Raw genomic sequence first — 17,713 nt, 5'->3', positions numbered from 1 at the left:
TAATAGGCTAACTCAAAAAGGGAACACCGTAACCATTAATAGAAACAGGGAGGCTGCCTGGCACAAAAATTGGCGATCTGTTGAATGCATAAGTAGTATTAAGCGTAACATTTTAATTTAATATTAACCATGGATTTGAAAGCAAGGATAGTCTTGAGTTAACGTGTCGGACTTACACCCGGTCGTCCGGGGTTCAAGCCCCATGTAATTAGTAATATAGGAAGGATTACTAGAGAAATAAAATAACTTACTAGAGAAATAAAATAACTAACCATTTATTTTCCATTCCAATTTTCCATCAATTTTCCATATCAAATCCAAATCAAAGAAGCCCGGCTAAGCTAAGGTCTGTTTTCTCTAGAAGTTGGCGATAACGCATCAATAAACTGGATGGCAACCGCCGTAAAACAAGAACAAGAAGTGTCATGGGACCTTTAATGTGTGGAACAAGCTGGATCTAGAGCGGGTGAAAAACTCCTTCAAGGGGGGTGTGTGTGTGTGTGTGTGTGTGTGTGTGTGTGTGTGTGTGTGTGTGTGTGTGTGTGTGTGTGTGTGTGTGTGTGTGTGTGTGTGAGAATTTGTTTCAAGCCTCAGATGACTCCACGGTGGTGGAGTCATCAGATGACTCCACCACCGTGGAGTCATCTGTGCTTGATGATTATTGACACAAACGGCACACTATAAATTGCATTAATACAGGAATGGATTGTAAACGACTGTCCCCCTGGGCAAAGAAGCATAAAGACCCCCCTCCTCCAATTTGCCAAAAGTCGGTGTAAATGGGGGAGTGGGGCGGGTCTGGGGGTCCTCCCCCAGAAAACTTTGAATTTGATAGATGTGATTTCCTGTATTCTGGTGCATCTTGGGGATAGCCAGCTGGAGATGGCTAATACCTTAATTCGTTCAGATTCATAGCCTATAACCTGACTTTCAGGGCCTGCACAAGCAAACTAATATAGCACTGGGTTTAGCTGCCCCCAAACCATAAACCTACTTTAATGGCCTAGCCTATATTTTGGTCCATATTTGATTAGATACATTAGATACATACACAGACATTGTGGCATAAGCAGAATTTCATGATTTAGAGAGCTTTTAGATATATCACATCACATATCGTGTGATATTTGCCTGAGGGGCCCCATTCAGACATCAACCCATAACCCATTTTGTATGATTAAGGAAGCCCTATTAAGACATATCACATTCTGTATTTGATCTGGTATAATATAGTAGTATTAATATAGTTGTTATTTACCCCAAACCAGTGTCTTTTTAACCTCAGAGGGTACTGAAATCACAAATCTATTTTAAACTCTCATATTTGAAGTGAAAAATTAAGTGTTGTTTACTGAACTTGAATAAATAAATAAAATAAAATAAAATAAAAAAACTCAACACACGATGGTGGCCAGGGGGCCCCAAGCAGCCGCTTAGTTCGCTCGGGCCGGCCCTGCATATGAATATAATCCATAAAATATGTAAATAGATAGAAATATGCTCCCCATGAAGAAACATGCTGCACTAACTCTCAATGACTTTAAAGTTTTAAATCCAGGACAGTGTTGCTTATGTTCGGTACCCTGGCACTACACAGCACAGACTGCTACCACAGCGGTGGGATGCTGTTCCTGCTCCAGCCTGGTCATGTGACTCAGGAGATGATGTAATGGTCATGCCCATTCAGTCTGTGCCAGAAGCCATTCAGCAGCTCACTGATTATGTGCCAGGCCATGAAAGCAGATATTGTACTGCGTGACCTGCATCAAGAAAAATCTACTTTAGCAATTGTCTGTATTCCTTACTCCATGTGTGATAGTCTGTGATCTGTATCTTCAAATAAAGGTTGTGGCATGATGTTAAAAGATGTATATTTTTTTAATGTAAAAAAGTAAACATGAATGAACTAAATAAATAACTATCCTCTACATTATTGAAGACTGGGTGTACCTGTCTATATATTTAAATATGTTTGAAGTTAAGTGTATTATTAGTTGCTATAGTAAGATGTATACTATGTATTTCTGTCTATTTGTGAAGCCAAATTCTTTATTGAAAGTAAGATAGATAGATAGATAGATAATTTATTGTTTCCTTGGGGCAATTTCTCAGTGAATTGACAGAGACACATGACCATTAACCACGACAACAACATACAAAAAATCCCAAAAAACGGAATAACGATCTGTTTACCGCTGAAAAAATAAAACATGACAATCATTTCCCCTTAATAAATGTACTTTATTTGTTTACCACATTTTCCTGTTTACAATTAATCTATTTTCTTTTAGGCTTTTTTTTTTGAAGAGATACATAAGAATATTGCACTTAAACCAGGAAATGAAAGGAAAGCTATGTTACAGAAAAAGATGGAAAGGGACCACAATGCATATGTGTAAAGCCACAGCACAGCCAGGCCACGGGAGCCCTTCTCATAGTATCACATAGTTAGCTTCTTAAATATACTTTTTTTTTTTTTTTTAATAACATTTTTCTATGTAAGTCGGTTTTATTTTAGCTATTACAAGAACCCAAAATCACACATGCACATACAAGCAAGGTCTTACGGTAAACTAACAGGCCTAACGCTAACAACGGGATCCCGATGAGGGTTGAGTTGGATACGTTAGATATGAAAAAAATGCTAACTTTTGAGCATGTTTTTTTTTCCTTTCTTTTTTTTTTAACCCGAAACTAAAACAGATGAATCTGTGTGTGGTTATAGATATGGTGCGGGTTAATATGTATTGATGGAGGGAACCGAGTCTCTCCACCTGGCAGTCTGTACGTTTGTGCGGTTATGCTACGCTATAATATAAGTGATTATGCCACCTTTAGCTTAGAATAAGTGTGTAATGAATGTGCACCATCTATATCTCTCTTGAAATGCATCAGCCATATTTAGTTGCCACCCACACATTTAGATTACTATCATCAGATAGATGCTGTTTGTTATGTAATTTGTAGAGTTGAAAGACCAATGAATCAAAAGCACTCATAGTGTGAGGAGCCATCACTCTAATGACACAAGAATGCCCAATGTGGATTTTCTACAGTGAGCATAGTGTTCCTAAACTCCAGTGCCATGTTTCTTTGCAGGTGATAATTGGACTTGTGCTCGGGTTGCACCATGTGATGCACAGTAACCAAGGCAACCAAGAGATCAGAGTCCTCCGGTAGGAGGATGTAAAGGTAATCTGCTTCTACACATTCAACTGAGGCCACTGAACCTCCTCATCTTATTTTTGCGTGGTATGACCAGAGGAACCTCAGTTTAAAATCTGTCTGAACATGATGTTTTACAGTATATTGTTGATACAACTGAGATGCTTGTGTCCTTTTGCTTTGAATGTTGAAGAGATGACATGCTCCAGGGAAAGTTTTGAACAAATACGGGTTGTAAGAATTGCACTGAATTATTGTAATATTTCCAGGCGAGGCTTGTGGTTTAAGTTTTTAAGGTTTGTTTGCTCTTAAGTTGCCATTGAAGCTTGATAAAAATCAATTTTCTTTCCACAAAAACATTAAAATAGAATCAATATCAAATCAGGAGACATCACACATAATACAGTGTTAAAATTGAAACCTGTTAATAAAAACATACCAAGTTATAACTATGTTTTCCAAAGGTAACCATCTTAAAAAGGCCTGTTTGGAGTTCCAGTACATTAAAGACAAATGCATACAGATATGAGAATGAAAAATTATCAATTTGATTTCATTTTCAGTTATTCAATTGTAGGATAGAGCAACAGCACAACTGATCATATGTGAACAATGATACTTTAAGCCTCACATGTGACTTGACTTAGTTTTGCACACTGGTCTGTGTTTTAAATAATTTACTATTTGTGCTTCTTTGCAAATTGTCGCAATCGGAATGAAAGACCCTTTGATTTTTTTGATTTTCTGCCACAAGGTGCATTCAAAGTATAATTCAAATGTGCAAAACAAAGCAGTTTAGACTTTTTGTGTAGCAGTTTTTCCACAGACTCTGACTGACACAAGAGACCAGCTCACCAAGCCTCTAACACAGGCCAATCAATGAACTGTGGTGATGGCTTTCAAAAATCAGACATTCCATAACCAATTGTGTTCCTCTTACCCCACACACCAGGACAGAAAGGCACATGTGGGTGACTTTCTAATCTAATCCAACCAATCCAAAACACCTCCATCTCTCATTCCTCAAACAGCACACACCTGTACCAGGCACAACTCTCCGTCAACTCCCATCAGAGCCACATGTTCCTATTGCTTCACATGAAATACAATCTTCCCCAGTCCTTTACAGAACTTTCACATTAAGGTCATGTTCACCCACTCACCATAGTTCATTCATCAAGAACACTTTTGAAATGTTCAATAAATAGAGACGTTAATATGTGGTGTTTTAAATATTTTACAGTGTAACAATGCTGACCCTGTTACCTACATCTTTTCATGTTGTTACTCGATATCCTGCCCTTAACTACAAAAATATCCACTGCAAGGATATGTTAACCCTAATGTCATCGAAAAGAACAAAGCCAAGACAACATAAACGACATCAACAAAGCCAAGACTACTATATAGTTATTTGTACCTGTACGAAAACGAATAGCTATGGATCCATCTAGTTCATGAAAGAACCTACTGCAATTATCTATGAAAGACGTATCAAAAAGACAGCTGGAGTCTACTTGGATCAATATCTGTTACTATGACAACAGTAGGCACAAAGTAGTACAGTTGGACTAGTATTGTTTTAGATGCCATACAGACTGATCTGTAAATGGTACCAAAAACCAATAAACATCAGAAACTTAAAATAGCTGATGCATAAATATAATTAGATTTATATATTTTGTTGCTAATTATTCTACAAATTAACTTAGTAAAATAAAAGTGTGCTTTGATTAATTTGAAGAGAAATACAAAGAAACAGAACAGAACCTATATATGATATAAGGCAAAATATTTTTTTGTTCCATGTTCTATCCTTGGGTCAAAATTAGCATGATTGTTTAACGATTTCTTCATGGGAACTGCTACCACACAACAAAGGATGAAAAAAAAACAAATATGCAATGATGTGGTCGACAGCATTGTCTTAGGAGCACCCTAACGATACCAAAATAAACAAGAACCAAAATTTATTAAGAGCCGGACAGACCGGTAGTCCGACCTGTCCAAAGCAGAGACAGGGTATGTATAACAGGGTATAACAGGGAATAACAGGGACAGAGGATACAAAAAGGAAGAGAGAGGGACACAGAGAGAGAGAGGGACAGAGAGAGAGAGGGACAGAGAGAGAGAGAGAGGGACACAGAGAGAGAGAGAGAGAGAGAGAGAGAGAGAGAGCAAAGAGACAGAGAGACAGAGACAAAGAGAAAAAGAGAGAAAGAGAGGGAGGTAGGGAGGGAGGGAGGGAGGGAGGGAGGGAGGGAGGGAGAGAGAGAGATGGAATGGTCTTAAAACTCAATCTTGCATGCCGGGAAGGACTCGTCCTGCATGACCACAGTGCTGCTGGAGGCCAGCACCATGATGTTGAGCTCCTGCTGCCTCTCGTGGGTCTGCTGGTACCACTCCCGGGTCACCTCCGTGTCGTGGGTCGGGATCAGTGTCACCTGAGGGAGAGGAGGTAGAGGGCCGAGGGGGTTGTGTTCAGGGATCTTGTCTCGTGGACTGTCAGCAACCAGATATGGTTTTGATGGTTTGATATGTTCTCCGATCCCATTATAACCCCCTGTATTTGAAATATCTTGCAACTACTACTACTACTGCTACTACTACTACTACATAAGATGCTCATGCAAAATTACCTGCAGGTTTGATCCCCACTGGGCCTTCCCATCGAGCAGCGCATCCAAGACGTCTCGGCTAGGCTCTGCACTGCTTGTGTCGTTGCCACTGACAACGTAGTATGAGGATCGAACACGCTTGAAGAACTCTTGGTCTATGTTCTTGGCACTGCAGTGGTTGGGAATGTAGGCCAAGTCCACATAAACAGGCAGACCAGCGGTGGGGGTGGCTGAGCCTGACTTCAGAGACCCTGCGCCGGAAGAAGCAAACAGAGCAGTTAATGGTTGTTGGGAACATTCTCATTGATTTCTTTTCATACCAGGAGAAAAACAGGTGCAGCTCATACAGTTAAATACGGTTCTATTTGTTTTTAGTTATGCCAGTGCAGAACTATGAAATACAAACTAGCAAAGTCAATTTACTTTCCAAACTCCAGTCCACTTAAATTAAACAGATCCCTGAATAATGTTACACAGGTTAAATGTGTTCACGCCCAGAGTTCAACGAATTCTGCTCACCTGAGCTGCTCTTGACACCGTTGGTAATCGCCTTGCCAGGGTTGTAGCTTGACCTGGAGAGGTCGTCATCCTTGGATCCCTGTCCGTCAGACAAACGAGACATCCTGGAGCTCTTGTCTGCCTCTTTCTTCTTCAGGGACAAAGTGCGAGGGGATGAGGTCTGTTTAAGGGGCATGGGGGACTTCTTACGTCTGGCAGGGGAAGCTGACTTGGTCTTCCCAGAGGTCTTCTTAAGGCTTTTGGGTTTGGCCTCTTTCTTTTTTAAGCCTTCGGGGGCCAGAGCGTCTGGATCCACCATGCAGACATCAGGGTGAGGGGGACGTGGGTGAGGGTCCATGAAAGGGGTAGGGGGAGGGTCGCGGCTGCTAGTGGTGGGAGAGCGCTGGCTGCCTCCGGCCATAGCAGTGGCCTTATCCCTTGGCAGGTACACAGCATCGTCATCTGAGTCCATGTTGCAGTCTCCAGGGAGTGAAGGGCATTCTTCAGCACCGCCGGGGACATCTGAGTCAGACTGAGAGGCCAAAGACTCGCTAACAGAAGTCGGCGGGGTGTCCTCAGTAGCCAGGGCCAGCCCCATGGACATGGCACCAGGCTGGTACATAGCGCCGGTTTCCTTGCTCTGTGACGGATGATGCGATGACTGACGGTTGGCCCTTCTCTTGACTGACAAATCGTGCTCAATGCCCTCCTGCGATTGGTCGCTCCTGCATCCCTGTTCGTCGTCCTCCTCCTCGCTGGACATGTGCTTCATGCAGGGGTTGATGAAGGACGGCGAGAGGTCCCCTTTGCGCTGCCGCTGCTCCGAGGCGGAGTAGCCTGGGGAGCTGCGGCTGACGTAAGAGGAGGCCGCCCCCATCTGTGTCTCCCCCTCGGCCTCGTCCTGGTCGCTGTCCTCGTCGTCGTCTTCCATCCCGCCCTGGCTGCACTCCTCGGTGTAGAACGGGGAGCGGAACGCCTGGTCGGTAGAGGAGAGGGAGAGGGGACGGGCGGGACGCTCTGGTTCCGTCTCATGCTCCTCTTCGAATTCGTCCTCATGGCGGTAATGTGGAGGAGAATCTCCGGGAACCATTCCGATCTGAGGCTTGGGCATCTCCCAATCATACGCACCCCTGTAGCTCCCAGCCTCCCATGGCGGGGATTTAGCGGAGCTGGCAACCGTGGCCCCGGATGCCGCTGCTGCAGGGGTGACAGGAGAGCTCATGCTGACCTCTGTGGGTCCATTGGCTGTGTCAGGCTTGCTTGTATCAAAGGGTGAGGGCGTGTAGGAGCTCAGAACATCAGGGACCTTAGCACCTGAACTCATGGTGGGGAAAGGCTCACTTGTCTTTTCAGAGAACGAGAGGGCACCGCTAAGGCCACCACTGCACGGTGACTTCTGAGTGACCTCACGCACGTAGGCTTCCTCATCCTCTTCTTCCTCACTGCTATCTGTCTCCTCAAAGTAATGCTTGCTTGCTGTCTCCGGGCGAGGCGAGGAGGTGATGCCGAAAAGAGCAGCAGCAGCTGATTCTGTGTCTTTGGAGGGTGGTGGTGGTTGTCCGAATGCTCCTGCAGACGCACCGAACCCACTAGCTGTCTCCAGCTTGGAGTCCTCAGACCACCCAGGTTTATAGAAGTATTCAGACTGAGGCGTCTTCTCCGTGAATCCATCCAAGCCTGTCTTACTGTCCACTTTGTGGTCATCAGCAAAGGCAGCGGAAGAGATTGAGGGAAAGCTCTTGACCTCCTGGAATGGGCTGAGCGGTGACAAGCGAGCTTGGCTAGAGGCGGGCTCTGTTGTGGACGTTGTGGTGGCAAGGGCATTCATCTGTTTCTCAGACACTTCTAGATACTCATCCTTTGTGGCTCCAGAGCTGGAGAAGGGTGAGTCAATGCTCGGGGAGGGTTCGTCTTTAAAGGAAGAGTACTCAAACAGAGGCTCCGCTGTGGCAGGCGTCTCCAGATCCTCTCCAAACTGCCGGCTGGTGGACAGAGAGCCAGAGGTGGAGGAGGAGTAGCTGTAGGCAGAAGAGGAAGAGTAGGCAGGAGCTGCTGTAGAGGTGTACTGGAAGCTTGTGTCCAGAGAGGATTTTCCTACAAGCTCCGGTGTCTTCTGTTTATCATAATCAGAATCTGATCTGTCGCTCTGGTAATAGCGATCCTCTGATTTTAGAGAGATGTCCATCTTTTCATAGTCTTTAATCTGACTAGATAGGCATGAGTCTTTATCTCCAATTCCATATGAATATTGAAACCCAGTGGAGGAGCCAGAGAACCCTGTTGCCCCTACATCTGTGGGCTTGCTGCTGAAGGATGGGGAAAGGGCTTTCTCTTCAGCTTTGGAGGGTGGGCTGGCACTGCTTTCTGTGGTGCTTGGTTTGCTCTGACTGTCATAACCATAGCCAGCCATGGAAACCATGAACTCAGTCCTTCTGGACTCTATCATTTGGCTGACTGGACTTTTGACGTCCTTCTCAGATTTTTCTTTGGCTCCTTTCTCATTATCTGAATCACTGGCAGCTTCCTCCTCCTCTTCCTCCTCCTCTTCTTCCTCATCATCATCATCGTCATCATCAACAACTTCATCATCATAATCCTCCTCATCTCTCGCTGTTGGTGAAGCAACCTTCTCGTAGTAGCTTGCGGCAGAGGATTTTTCTGACGTAAATGCTGTTGGGGAATATGCACAGGACTTCAGACTGTCAGTGTGGTCTTTGAAAGAGAGAGACTCTTTTTCTGATGACAGGGAGGTGGAAGAGGCCTCAGGCCTATCAGCCACAGAAGGAAAACAGGTTTCTCTGCCATACTCATATCCATCAGTTTCTTTCTTACTTCTTTCAAAGTCTGTTACAGGGCTTTTGGCATCAATACCGTATGAGGTGGAGTGATCTTTTCCATAAGAGCTGATATATTCCTCTTCCTCTGACTTTGTGTGGTGGGCTGTGGGCAGAGAGGGGGAGACATCAGATTCTTTCTTTGAATCCAAACTGCTCTTTACAGTGGCTCCCTCCATCGTCACAGAAGCCCCCTGTTTAGAGTCAAGCGCGCTTGCTTTGCAATCATAAATGTCACTATAGGAAAATGTTTTGCCATGCACATAGGGGGTGTCTTGCCTCATGTCCCTTTCGGACCCCTTTTCTTTGCTCTCTCTCTCAGGGCAGTTATAGAGACTGAAATGAACACTTTTCTCCTGCTCTTGGATTTCAGTTTGGTCAGTTTTTTCTTTGCTGTCTTCTTTAGCAATATGTTGGATGGGCTCAGCCATTGAAGGCTTAGATCCTCCCCCACTTTGGAAACCATAATCTTCCTCCTCATCATCCTCTTCCTCGTCATCTTCATCTGAATACATCACTTGGCGTTTGGGCTGTTCTTCAACGCCTTGTCTTTTTTGAGTCTTTTCCGAGTCCTTGGCCTGTGTCTCTTGGTAATTCTTTGATTCTATGTCATCCTCTAAGAGTTCATTTTGATCTTTTCCCTCCTTAGGAGGCTTTGAGTCAGACAGGTCGTCATCGTCTAGGAACCTCCCCTCCTTCTCCTCCATGAGCCTTGCATTCACAACAGGCTGTAGGTCTTTTTTGACATAATAATCACCTTCGTCCTCCTCTTCATCCTCAGAGTCCTCAGAACCTTCTGATGTTGAGTGGTCATCGGACAGATCAACGGCACTGTTGTCTGAAATAGTGACAGATTTATCTGTTTTCTGAATGTCTGCACTTGGCTTGCTTACAGTTTCAGCTTTGTTTAGTTTGCCGAAGGTTTGAGCTTCATTTTCCTCCATCCTAAATGGCTTTTCCTCAGTTGGAGAGTAGCCACTGCTGGTGGGGACGGACGGTGTAGGAGAGGCGAGTTTCATGGTGCTGTCATCTGGACTTCTTTCTACACTTCCCTGCATGGAGCAAGAAACTAACCCTGTGGAAAATGATGAAGGCGGTGAAGGTGACTTCTTTTCATCCCAAGTCGCAGACTCTTTACTAAATGGAGCTTGTTTTGCTTCAGTCTGCATGAAGCCAGAAACTAATCCAGTAGACAATGATGAATGGGGGGAAGGTGACTTCTTTTCATCCCACAACATGGATTCTTTACTAAATGGAGCTTGTTTTGCTTCAGTCACGACACTCTCCTGCATGAAGCCAGAAACAAATCCAGTAGACAATGACGAGGGTGGAGAAGGTGACTTCTTTTCATCCAACTTCTTTGACTCGTCACTAAATGGAGCTGGTTTTGCTTCAGTCGTCACACTCTCCTGCATGAATCCAGAAACTAATCCAGTAGACAATGATGAGGGTGGAGAAGGTGACTTCTTTTCATCCCACCTCTTTGACTCATAACTAAATGGAGCTTGTTTTTCTTGGGTTGCGACAGTCTCCTGCATGAAGCCAGAAACTAATCCAGTTGACAATGATGAGGGTGGAGAAGGTGACTTCTTTTCATCCAACTGCATGGACTCTTTACTTAATGTATCTGGTTTTGCTTGGTTCATGACAGTCTCCTGCATGATGCCAGAAACAAATCCAGTAGACAATGATGAGGATGGAGAAGGTGACTTCTTTTCATCCAACTTCTTTGACTCGTCACTAAATGGAGCTGGTTTTGCTTCAGTCGTCACACTCTCCTGCATGAAGCCAGAAACAAATCCAGTAGACAATGATGAGGGTGGAGATGGTGACTTCTTTTCATCCCACCTCTTTGACTCGTCGCTAAATGAAGCTTGTTTTGCTTCAGTTGCGACAGTCTCCTGCATGAAGCCAGAAACTAATTCAGTGGACAACGATGGAGGTGGAGAAGGTGACTTATTTTCATCCCACCTCTTTGACTCGTCGCTAAATGAAGCTTGTTTTGCTTCATTAGGCCGTGTGGGAGAAGGCTCTGCGTCAGAAGAAGGAGGTGAAAACATAGTAGCTGGAGAGGATTTCTCCTTCTCCTGGAGCATCGCCGAAGCAGCCCTCTCGTAGCCTTCATGAAGTTTACCGAGAGGAATGTCAACATTGGGAGTCTGGTCCTCATCCTCATCCTCATCCTCATCTTCGTCCTCTTGGACTGGTTTGGCCTTCATATCTATGGCCTCCATCTCGGGAATAATTGGCTGGTACTCCTCAGAGGGAGGTGATTTGAAACATTTGTCTTCCTCCAGGGAAGAAGTGGGGGAAATAGTTCCTGCTGAGTGCAGATATTCTTTCCCATGGGTTGCCTCAGTGCGGGAGGGAATGCCGTTGATAGTGTCCAGGTGGAGAGAGCTCTTCCCAGTCTCCTCGGTCCGAGGTGCAGTCACTGATGTTATGGACTGGTCCTCTGCCATGGATGTGGGGAAGGAAGACAGTTTGTCGTACTCTGTGATCGAGGTGGCAGAGGAGATGTGCTCTTCCTCTGCAAGTGGAGCCGTGATGATGCTGGGAAAGGCTGAAAGAACAGGTTCATGACTTACCATGAAGCCTTTGGGTTTAACGTCTTCCACGTTAGAGACAGTGGAGGTCTTTATCTCCTTCATGCCGTGCATGGAGTCAAACGTTCCTGGGACGTCAGGGACCGAAATGTTATAGGAGGCCATGTCATACTGAAGCTGTGGCATCCTATCTTCTGTTTCTTCGTGAATCTCCTCGTCAGAGATGGTCTGTTCTGTTTCGGAGTAACCAGGAATGGTCTCATCCTGTATTAACTGAAATGTTTCAGAGGCAGACATTGCTGTGGCTTTCCCAGGTGTGGCAATGGCTGAAAGGGGTTTCTGTTCAGTTTGCATGGTGCTCCACTCTTTTCCAGATTTTTCTTTCTTTGCTTCCTCTGTTTTGTACTTGAACTCCTCATCGTCTTCTGTTCCCTCCAGGTCTGCTTTTTCAATCACATCACTCTCCTCCTCTGAGCTGTCGCTCCTCCTAGACGTGTCTTTGATGTCGGATTTTGTCAAGTTGTCATATTTTTCCATTTTGTCCTCCTCACACGTTCTATCAAAACTTAAATTTTCTTCCTTCTTCACTTTGTCAGCGATGGGTTCTGATGGCATTTCATCTTTGCTTCCTTCTCCCTGGTGTGCTGTGTTGAGAGGCAGAGGGGATGCAGACTCTGTGTCAGGAGATGTTATTTTTTCATCAGGGAAGACTTTAGTATCTGTATATTCTGAACGCTGGGACATCATATCATTTTGTATGGGCTCACTCCGAAGTGTGGTCAGCTCGTCCTTTTTAAGGGCTTTAAAGTCCTCAGTGAGGTCCTCAGGGGAGGAGAGAATGGACCGGTTTATTAAAGCAGCAGCTGCTTGTTCAGGGGCCTTTTTGGGGACAGGCTTTTTCTCCTCCATTTGCTCTTTGGCCGATTTATTTTTGTCCGCCTTGGGTTTAGTCTGAGTCTTTGCTTTGTGTAAAGTCTTCCGGACTTCAGGAGTTAGCGGCTTCAGGTCTGGTTTTGTGATTTTTCTTAGCTCAGGTTTGTTCGGGTCTTTCTTTTTATCCTCCTTGGCCTTGGAGTCTTTTTTATCCTCTTTCTTCATGATGTTCTCCTTCTTGACCTCACGCTTCTCTTTCTTGACTTCTTTCTTCTCCTTGTCTTTCTTTTCATCCATCTTGGGTGTCTTTTCTTTCTTGATAACTTTGTCTTTGGCTACTTTCTTTTTCTCCAGTTTGGCTGCCTGGGGAGCCACCTCACTGTTCTTCTGCTGCTTGGTGGCTTTTGTACTAATGCTTTTGACTTTCTTCTCCTCTTTCTTCTCTACTTTGTTTTCTTTACCCAGATCATTTTTGGACTCTTCTTGTCCACTGGTTTCTTTCTTGCTGGTCTTAGTGTGTGGTTTGGGGGAGGATTTCAGACTCTCTTTGCTGTCGGTCCTTGATCTGATTTTAGTTTGTTTGATAATAGGCGGTGGTGCTCCAGAGGATATCTCTTTCTGAGTCGCCACTGGATATCGCAGGAAGTCCAGGTGTTTCAGCTTCTCAAGCCCCTCAAATATCTTGTTCTGTGATGCATTTCCAGGGAACAACACACGCACAATTTTTTCTGTGGGACTGTGCGGAATCCAAACAATGAGGGCTGTGACTGAAGTTAAATAAGGGACAGAGATCTCGCCTTCTTTCCCATTGGACATCACAATGCCAGTCTTGGCCTTACTGTTCCCAGCCCATTTCTGCATGAGGAACTGCATTTCTTTGCTCTCTTTGACAGGGTTCAGAACGTACATGTCTAGTTTCCCAACACCGAGTTTGTGGAAAAGAGTGATCGGCTCAATAGTGTTGCTGACGACCCTGAAGAGCGGCTCTGGCTTGATGCCCAGCGTGTTGAGGTACTGCAACGTAAGAGAGGCCTCCTCAATGCTGCGCTTCACCTTCACTGTGGACTCAAGCATCCTCAGCTTCTCTGGAACATTGTAAAACACCACCCCGAGCTCAGGAGAGATCAGATTCTTCATCCAGTCCCCATTGGAGTCAGATCCCTGTTGACGCTCCTCTTCCTGTTCAGCAATCTTCCTCTGGAGCAGCCCGTTGATGCCTGGGAGGTTGTCCGCCCCAATGTGAGTGATCAGAACGGAGTCAATCCGGTCCAGGTGTCGAACAAGCTTCCAGAAGCAAGACTTCCGTTCAGACCCGCCATCCACCAGGATGTTGAATCCATTCACAGCAAACAGCGCAGAGTCCCCCCTTCCACCTGGGAAGATGTAGCAGCAGGGCTTTGACAGCTTCAGAAAGCCTCCAGAAGTAGGGGGCTCCAGTAGCTCGAATGGAGAGGAGACTGCATCCACTGCCTCTGCATTCTCATACTCAGTGAACTCCGTGCCTCCGTCCATGTCTGGATAGATGAAGGGTTCGGGCAGTATTCCAGAAGGCTCTGGAGTGACTGATGATCCTGGCTGACCGAGGAGCTCCAGCTCCTGACTCCCTGACTGGTCACAGTAAGTCTTGGCAGCTGCTCTGAAGATGGACACCAGAGGACCTTGATTCCCTGGGAAAATAAACAGAGGGAACAAAAAGTACAAGTGTATTAACAGGCAACCTTTGTACTATATGTTGTGCTACTCTAAAGATCTGTACATGATAACTGTAGAAAGGCTTACTTGCGGTAGAGACACAAACTCAGAGAAGTCTTTCCAGGTGAGGGCACCACCCTGCACCGACAGGTTGCGTCCCCTGCTTGAGCTCAGACCACACAGCACCAGTAACTTGAATCCAGTCGTTGATCACAGATCCGATCTGAATATGGTGTTTGGGAAAACACACGTTCAATGTATACTCAGGTCAAGGACCTTCTGTACTCTGGATATAAGATTTTGATTTTTAATCACAAATATATTTTATTTTTTATTTTATTTTTAACAGTGCACATTAATCTATATTTCTGTAAATGTGCCAGTGTTAGCCAGGAGGCTAATTTTCAACTGTAGTCCTTTGGCAGGATGTTAAGCTAGGCACAGGATGGCTGAAAAGTAAAAACATATTAAAGAATTCACACAGCAACAGATAACAACAGCATAACATGATGCCAATAGACTCCATTAAAACATAACCATACAACCATTCAACCAATACAAACGATCATGGGTTAGACAGGAGAGCTACAACAATACATAGCTACAGACAAACATGCAGTCAGCTTAAATACCATCAAAGGTGTTAATATTACAGAAGCAATGTGTAAAATCATATGGGAGTAGCTTACACATATACATATATACCATACACATACACATACACAACACAAATATGTAATCATACAGATCGTTTACTTACAGTGGTTAATACTTAAAGGGTGACATGGCTTTGCATGATTACGTGGCCATCAGCACCAGTCAGAATAGACAGCAGTGCCTTGTATACATCTTTATTGTCTTCGAACATCAAATCTTAACTCACCTCTAAAGCAGCACCTCAGAACGGTTCAATAACACCACTGTCTCAAGGACATCACTCTTAAGCTGAAGGTTTAACAGGCCTGAAAACACACAGGCGTAAACAACAGTCAATATCACAAGCTAATGCAATTGCATTGGAGGATTCTTAGTCTCATAAACCAGACTTTAGATTACATGGCAGATGAGCTAAAATCTGGGTGATCATTTTCTCTTGCTTCATATTTACTAGTTCCAATCATGATAACAAAAAGTGTCTGTTGAGATCTCAAATCCACAATGTGTAGACTCTACACTTATTAAAATCCCCATCTAAAGACTTCATCCACTCGCGCAAATGAGTTTTCCTCTATAGAATTTCTCATAACGAAACAGGAAACAAGGTGTAACTCTGCACCTTGCATTTATGGTCTCAGGCTCTGTGCCTTTCCCCCCCAGAAGTTGAGCTATAACATAGTAGGATGGCTGGATCCAAGATTGGGGGGGGGGGGGTCAAGCTAATTGTTAACTAGATAGTAGAGTCAGTCAGAGAGTAGAATCATTGGATCACACCAAATACCAAATCCATCTTATTTCCCTGGCATAGACCACCGAAGCACTCTGATGAGTTGAATCCTGCCACTGCAACACTTCAATCACATCAATGATACAAAAACAAACCAAACACAAAGCCCTGTATTGGCCGTCTCTATGGAGCTGCTTATCGGCCTGCCTCCGCCAGGCGAGTTACACTGACCCAGTCCTTGCTGAGCGAGACGCATTGCAGCATTTCTGAGAGGGAGGGGAGAGGAAGAGAGGGGCAGGGAGAGAGAGAGCAAGAGACAGTGAGAGGGAGACAGAGAGAGAGAGCGAGAGCGAGAGAGAGAGAGAGAGAGAGAGAGAGAGAGAGAGAGAGAGAGAGAGAGAGAGGCCTTCTTCTGTATGATCAAATGCAGTCCAGTGCTACACATATAGGGGAAGGCAATTGCGGATGGCAAACAACAGCATAATAAGCATGTGTAGTCTGCTGCATCAATTATCTGTATTTAGCATGACAAATGTTACTGGCACATCCCCCCCATCTGGATATTGTGATGCAAGGGTATTACAGGGGGCTTGCATCTGCCCCCAGTCTGTTGACATAAGGAGGCCAGGGCTTTGAGGGACATAATTAACGGCCAGAAGGGAAGAAGCGTGCCATTGTGTGCAGAGGTGAAACGTAAGGTCGAGAGATGTCTTACATGCACAAGGCAGGAATACAACATGCAGAAAACAGGCACAGTCATGGTCTGACACTTAATATTCCAATAGCTTTTTCAGCGTCTGACGTGTCAGCAACACGCATATACAAGCTAAAATTAGCTCAACAGCCTATGCTTACAAACATATTCTGGGCCAGTTTCATCACGTAGTGTTTTAAATGTCACTCACTCCTCTGATATTATACATAAATCCTTACAATTAAATTTGCAGACATCAAATTGCAACATACATGAAATATGTAACCATTTGAACTGGATTAATTACCTCCTTCACTCTCTTGTAACTGTATTTTAAACACTCAAACAAACCCAAGCGTGTCTAAATTTAGCCCGCCGGGCACAAACAAGCCTGTCTGATAGAATTATCAGGAACAATTGAGTATGCCTCTTCCAGTACATGACCAACCATGGCTGCAAGCAAAACAACACTGACTCACACGTTTATTTTATTTTGGGATTTTTTTCAGACAGTGTAGCTTTTGAATTAAATGTGTTATGTCTGAGATTTTCAGCTGCAATTCAGTCATTTATTTGATAAGTTGTGCCCTTGCAAATGGAGACAAATGCCCTTGAGTGAGAAAGCCTTTTGAAAGATGAAAACACAACACATTTGACCCAATGACCTTCAGAGGAACACAGCCCTTCCTCCTCTTTGCTTCACGTTTGAGCCTTGTAGTTTGAGCCTCATATTGCCTACTCCAATCGATTTCTGCGTAACATATGATTGAACTAACTTCTATTATGATAAAATAAACTGCTACCAAAAACTTAAACAGGTTGTCCGACTCAAATTAATGCAACATGTTTATTCTAAGACAAAAAACAAAAAAACATATTTTTGTTTATGGGCAACTGTAAAGATCTTTGGTGCACACCATTCATCCTAAAAAAGCAAACACAAATCCAAAACAGCAACACAACAGTGTGGTTGCACATGTTGCAGTGTCTCAAACAATGGACTCAACTTGGCACTTGGAATCAGTGGCGCCCCCAAGGGGGGGCCGGGGGGGGGGGGTTCATGGCCTCAATACAATCCCTGCCCCCCCCCCCGGTGAGCCCATATGCTTAGTATGCATAATATGTTACTACTGATATTTTACATTAGGTACTGCAGACCCAGCGAGTTCCCAATACATGTTTTGTTCTTTGTACTCCTTCAAATTAAAGCTGTACGGATGCTTAAACTATTTATAAAAACTTTACTTATGATGCAAAAATGTATAGGTGTTATACCGGTTTATGCACATCAGATAATTAGTCAAATGACCAGTATAATTAGTAACCAAGGTATATCAGTATGTGATTCCTTAACTCTCATATTGACATTGTTTTCAACTAACTGACAACAACAACATAATATAATTCCT

The 17,713-nt window shown here is 44.3% G+C and overlaps 1 protein-coding gene across 1 annotated transcript; it reads right to left on the bottom strand.

The window, feature by feature from the left end:
• Positions 1–5,453: 5,453 nt before the first annotated feature.
• map1aa (microtubule-associated protein 1Aa) lies at positions 5,454–14,171 on the bottom strand (the record flags this gene model as incomplete). The annotated part of the gene is made up of 4 exons (XM_084475886.1): positions 11,087–14,171; positions 6,303–10,252; positions 5,805–6,034; positions 5,454–5,609 (listed from the first exon to the last, which is right to left on the bottom strand). Exons 1-4 carry the CDS (start codon positions 14,044–14,046, stop codon positions 5,454–5,456), a joined length of 7,296 nt encoding a protein of 2,431 aa, XP_084332012.1. The 5' UTR covers positions 14,047–14,171.
• Positions 14,172–17,713: the final 3,542 nt, after the last annotated feature.

The sequence above is a fragment of the Micromesistius poutassou genome (genome assembly GCF_964030765.1).
Source record: "Micromesistius poutassou genome assembly, chromosome: 12".
Lineage (NCBI taxonomy): Eukaryota > Metazoa > Chordata > Actinopteri > Gadiformes > Gadidae > Micromesistius > Micromesistius poutassou.
Note: the sequence above shows the minus strand (reverse complement) of the source record. Positions and strands in the feature narration are given on the sequence as shown.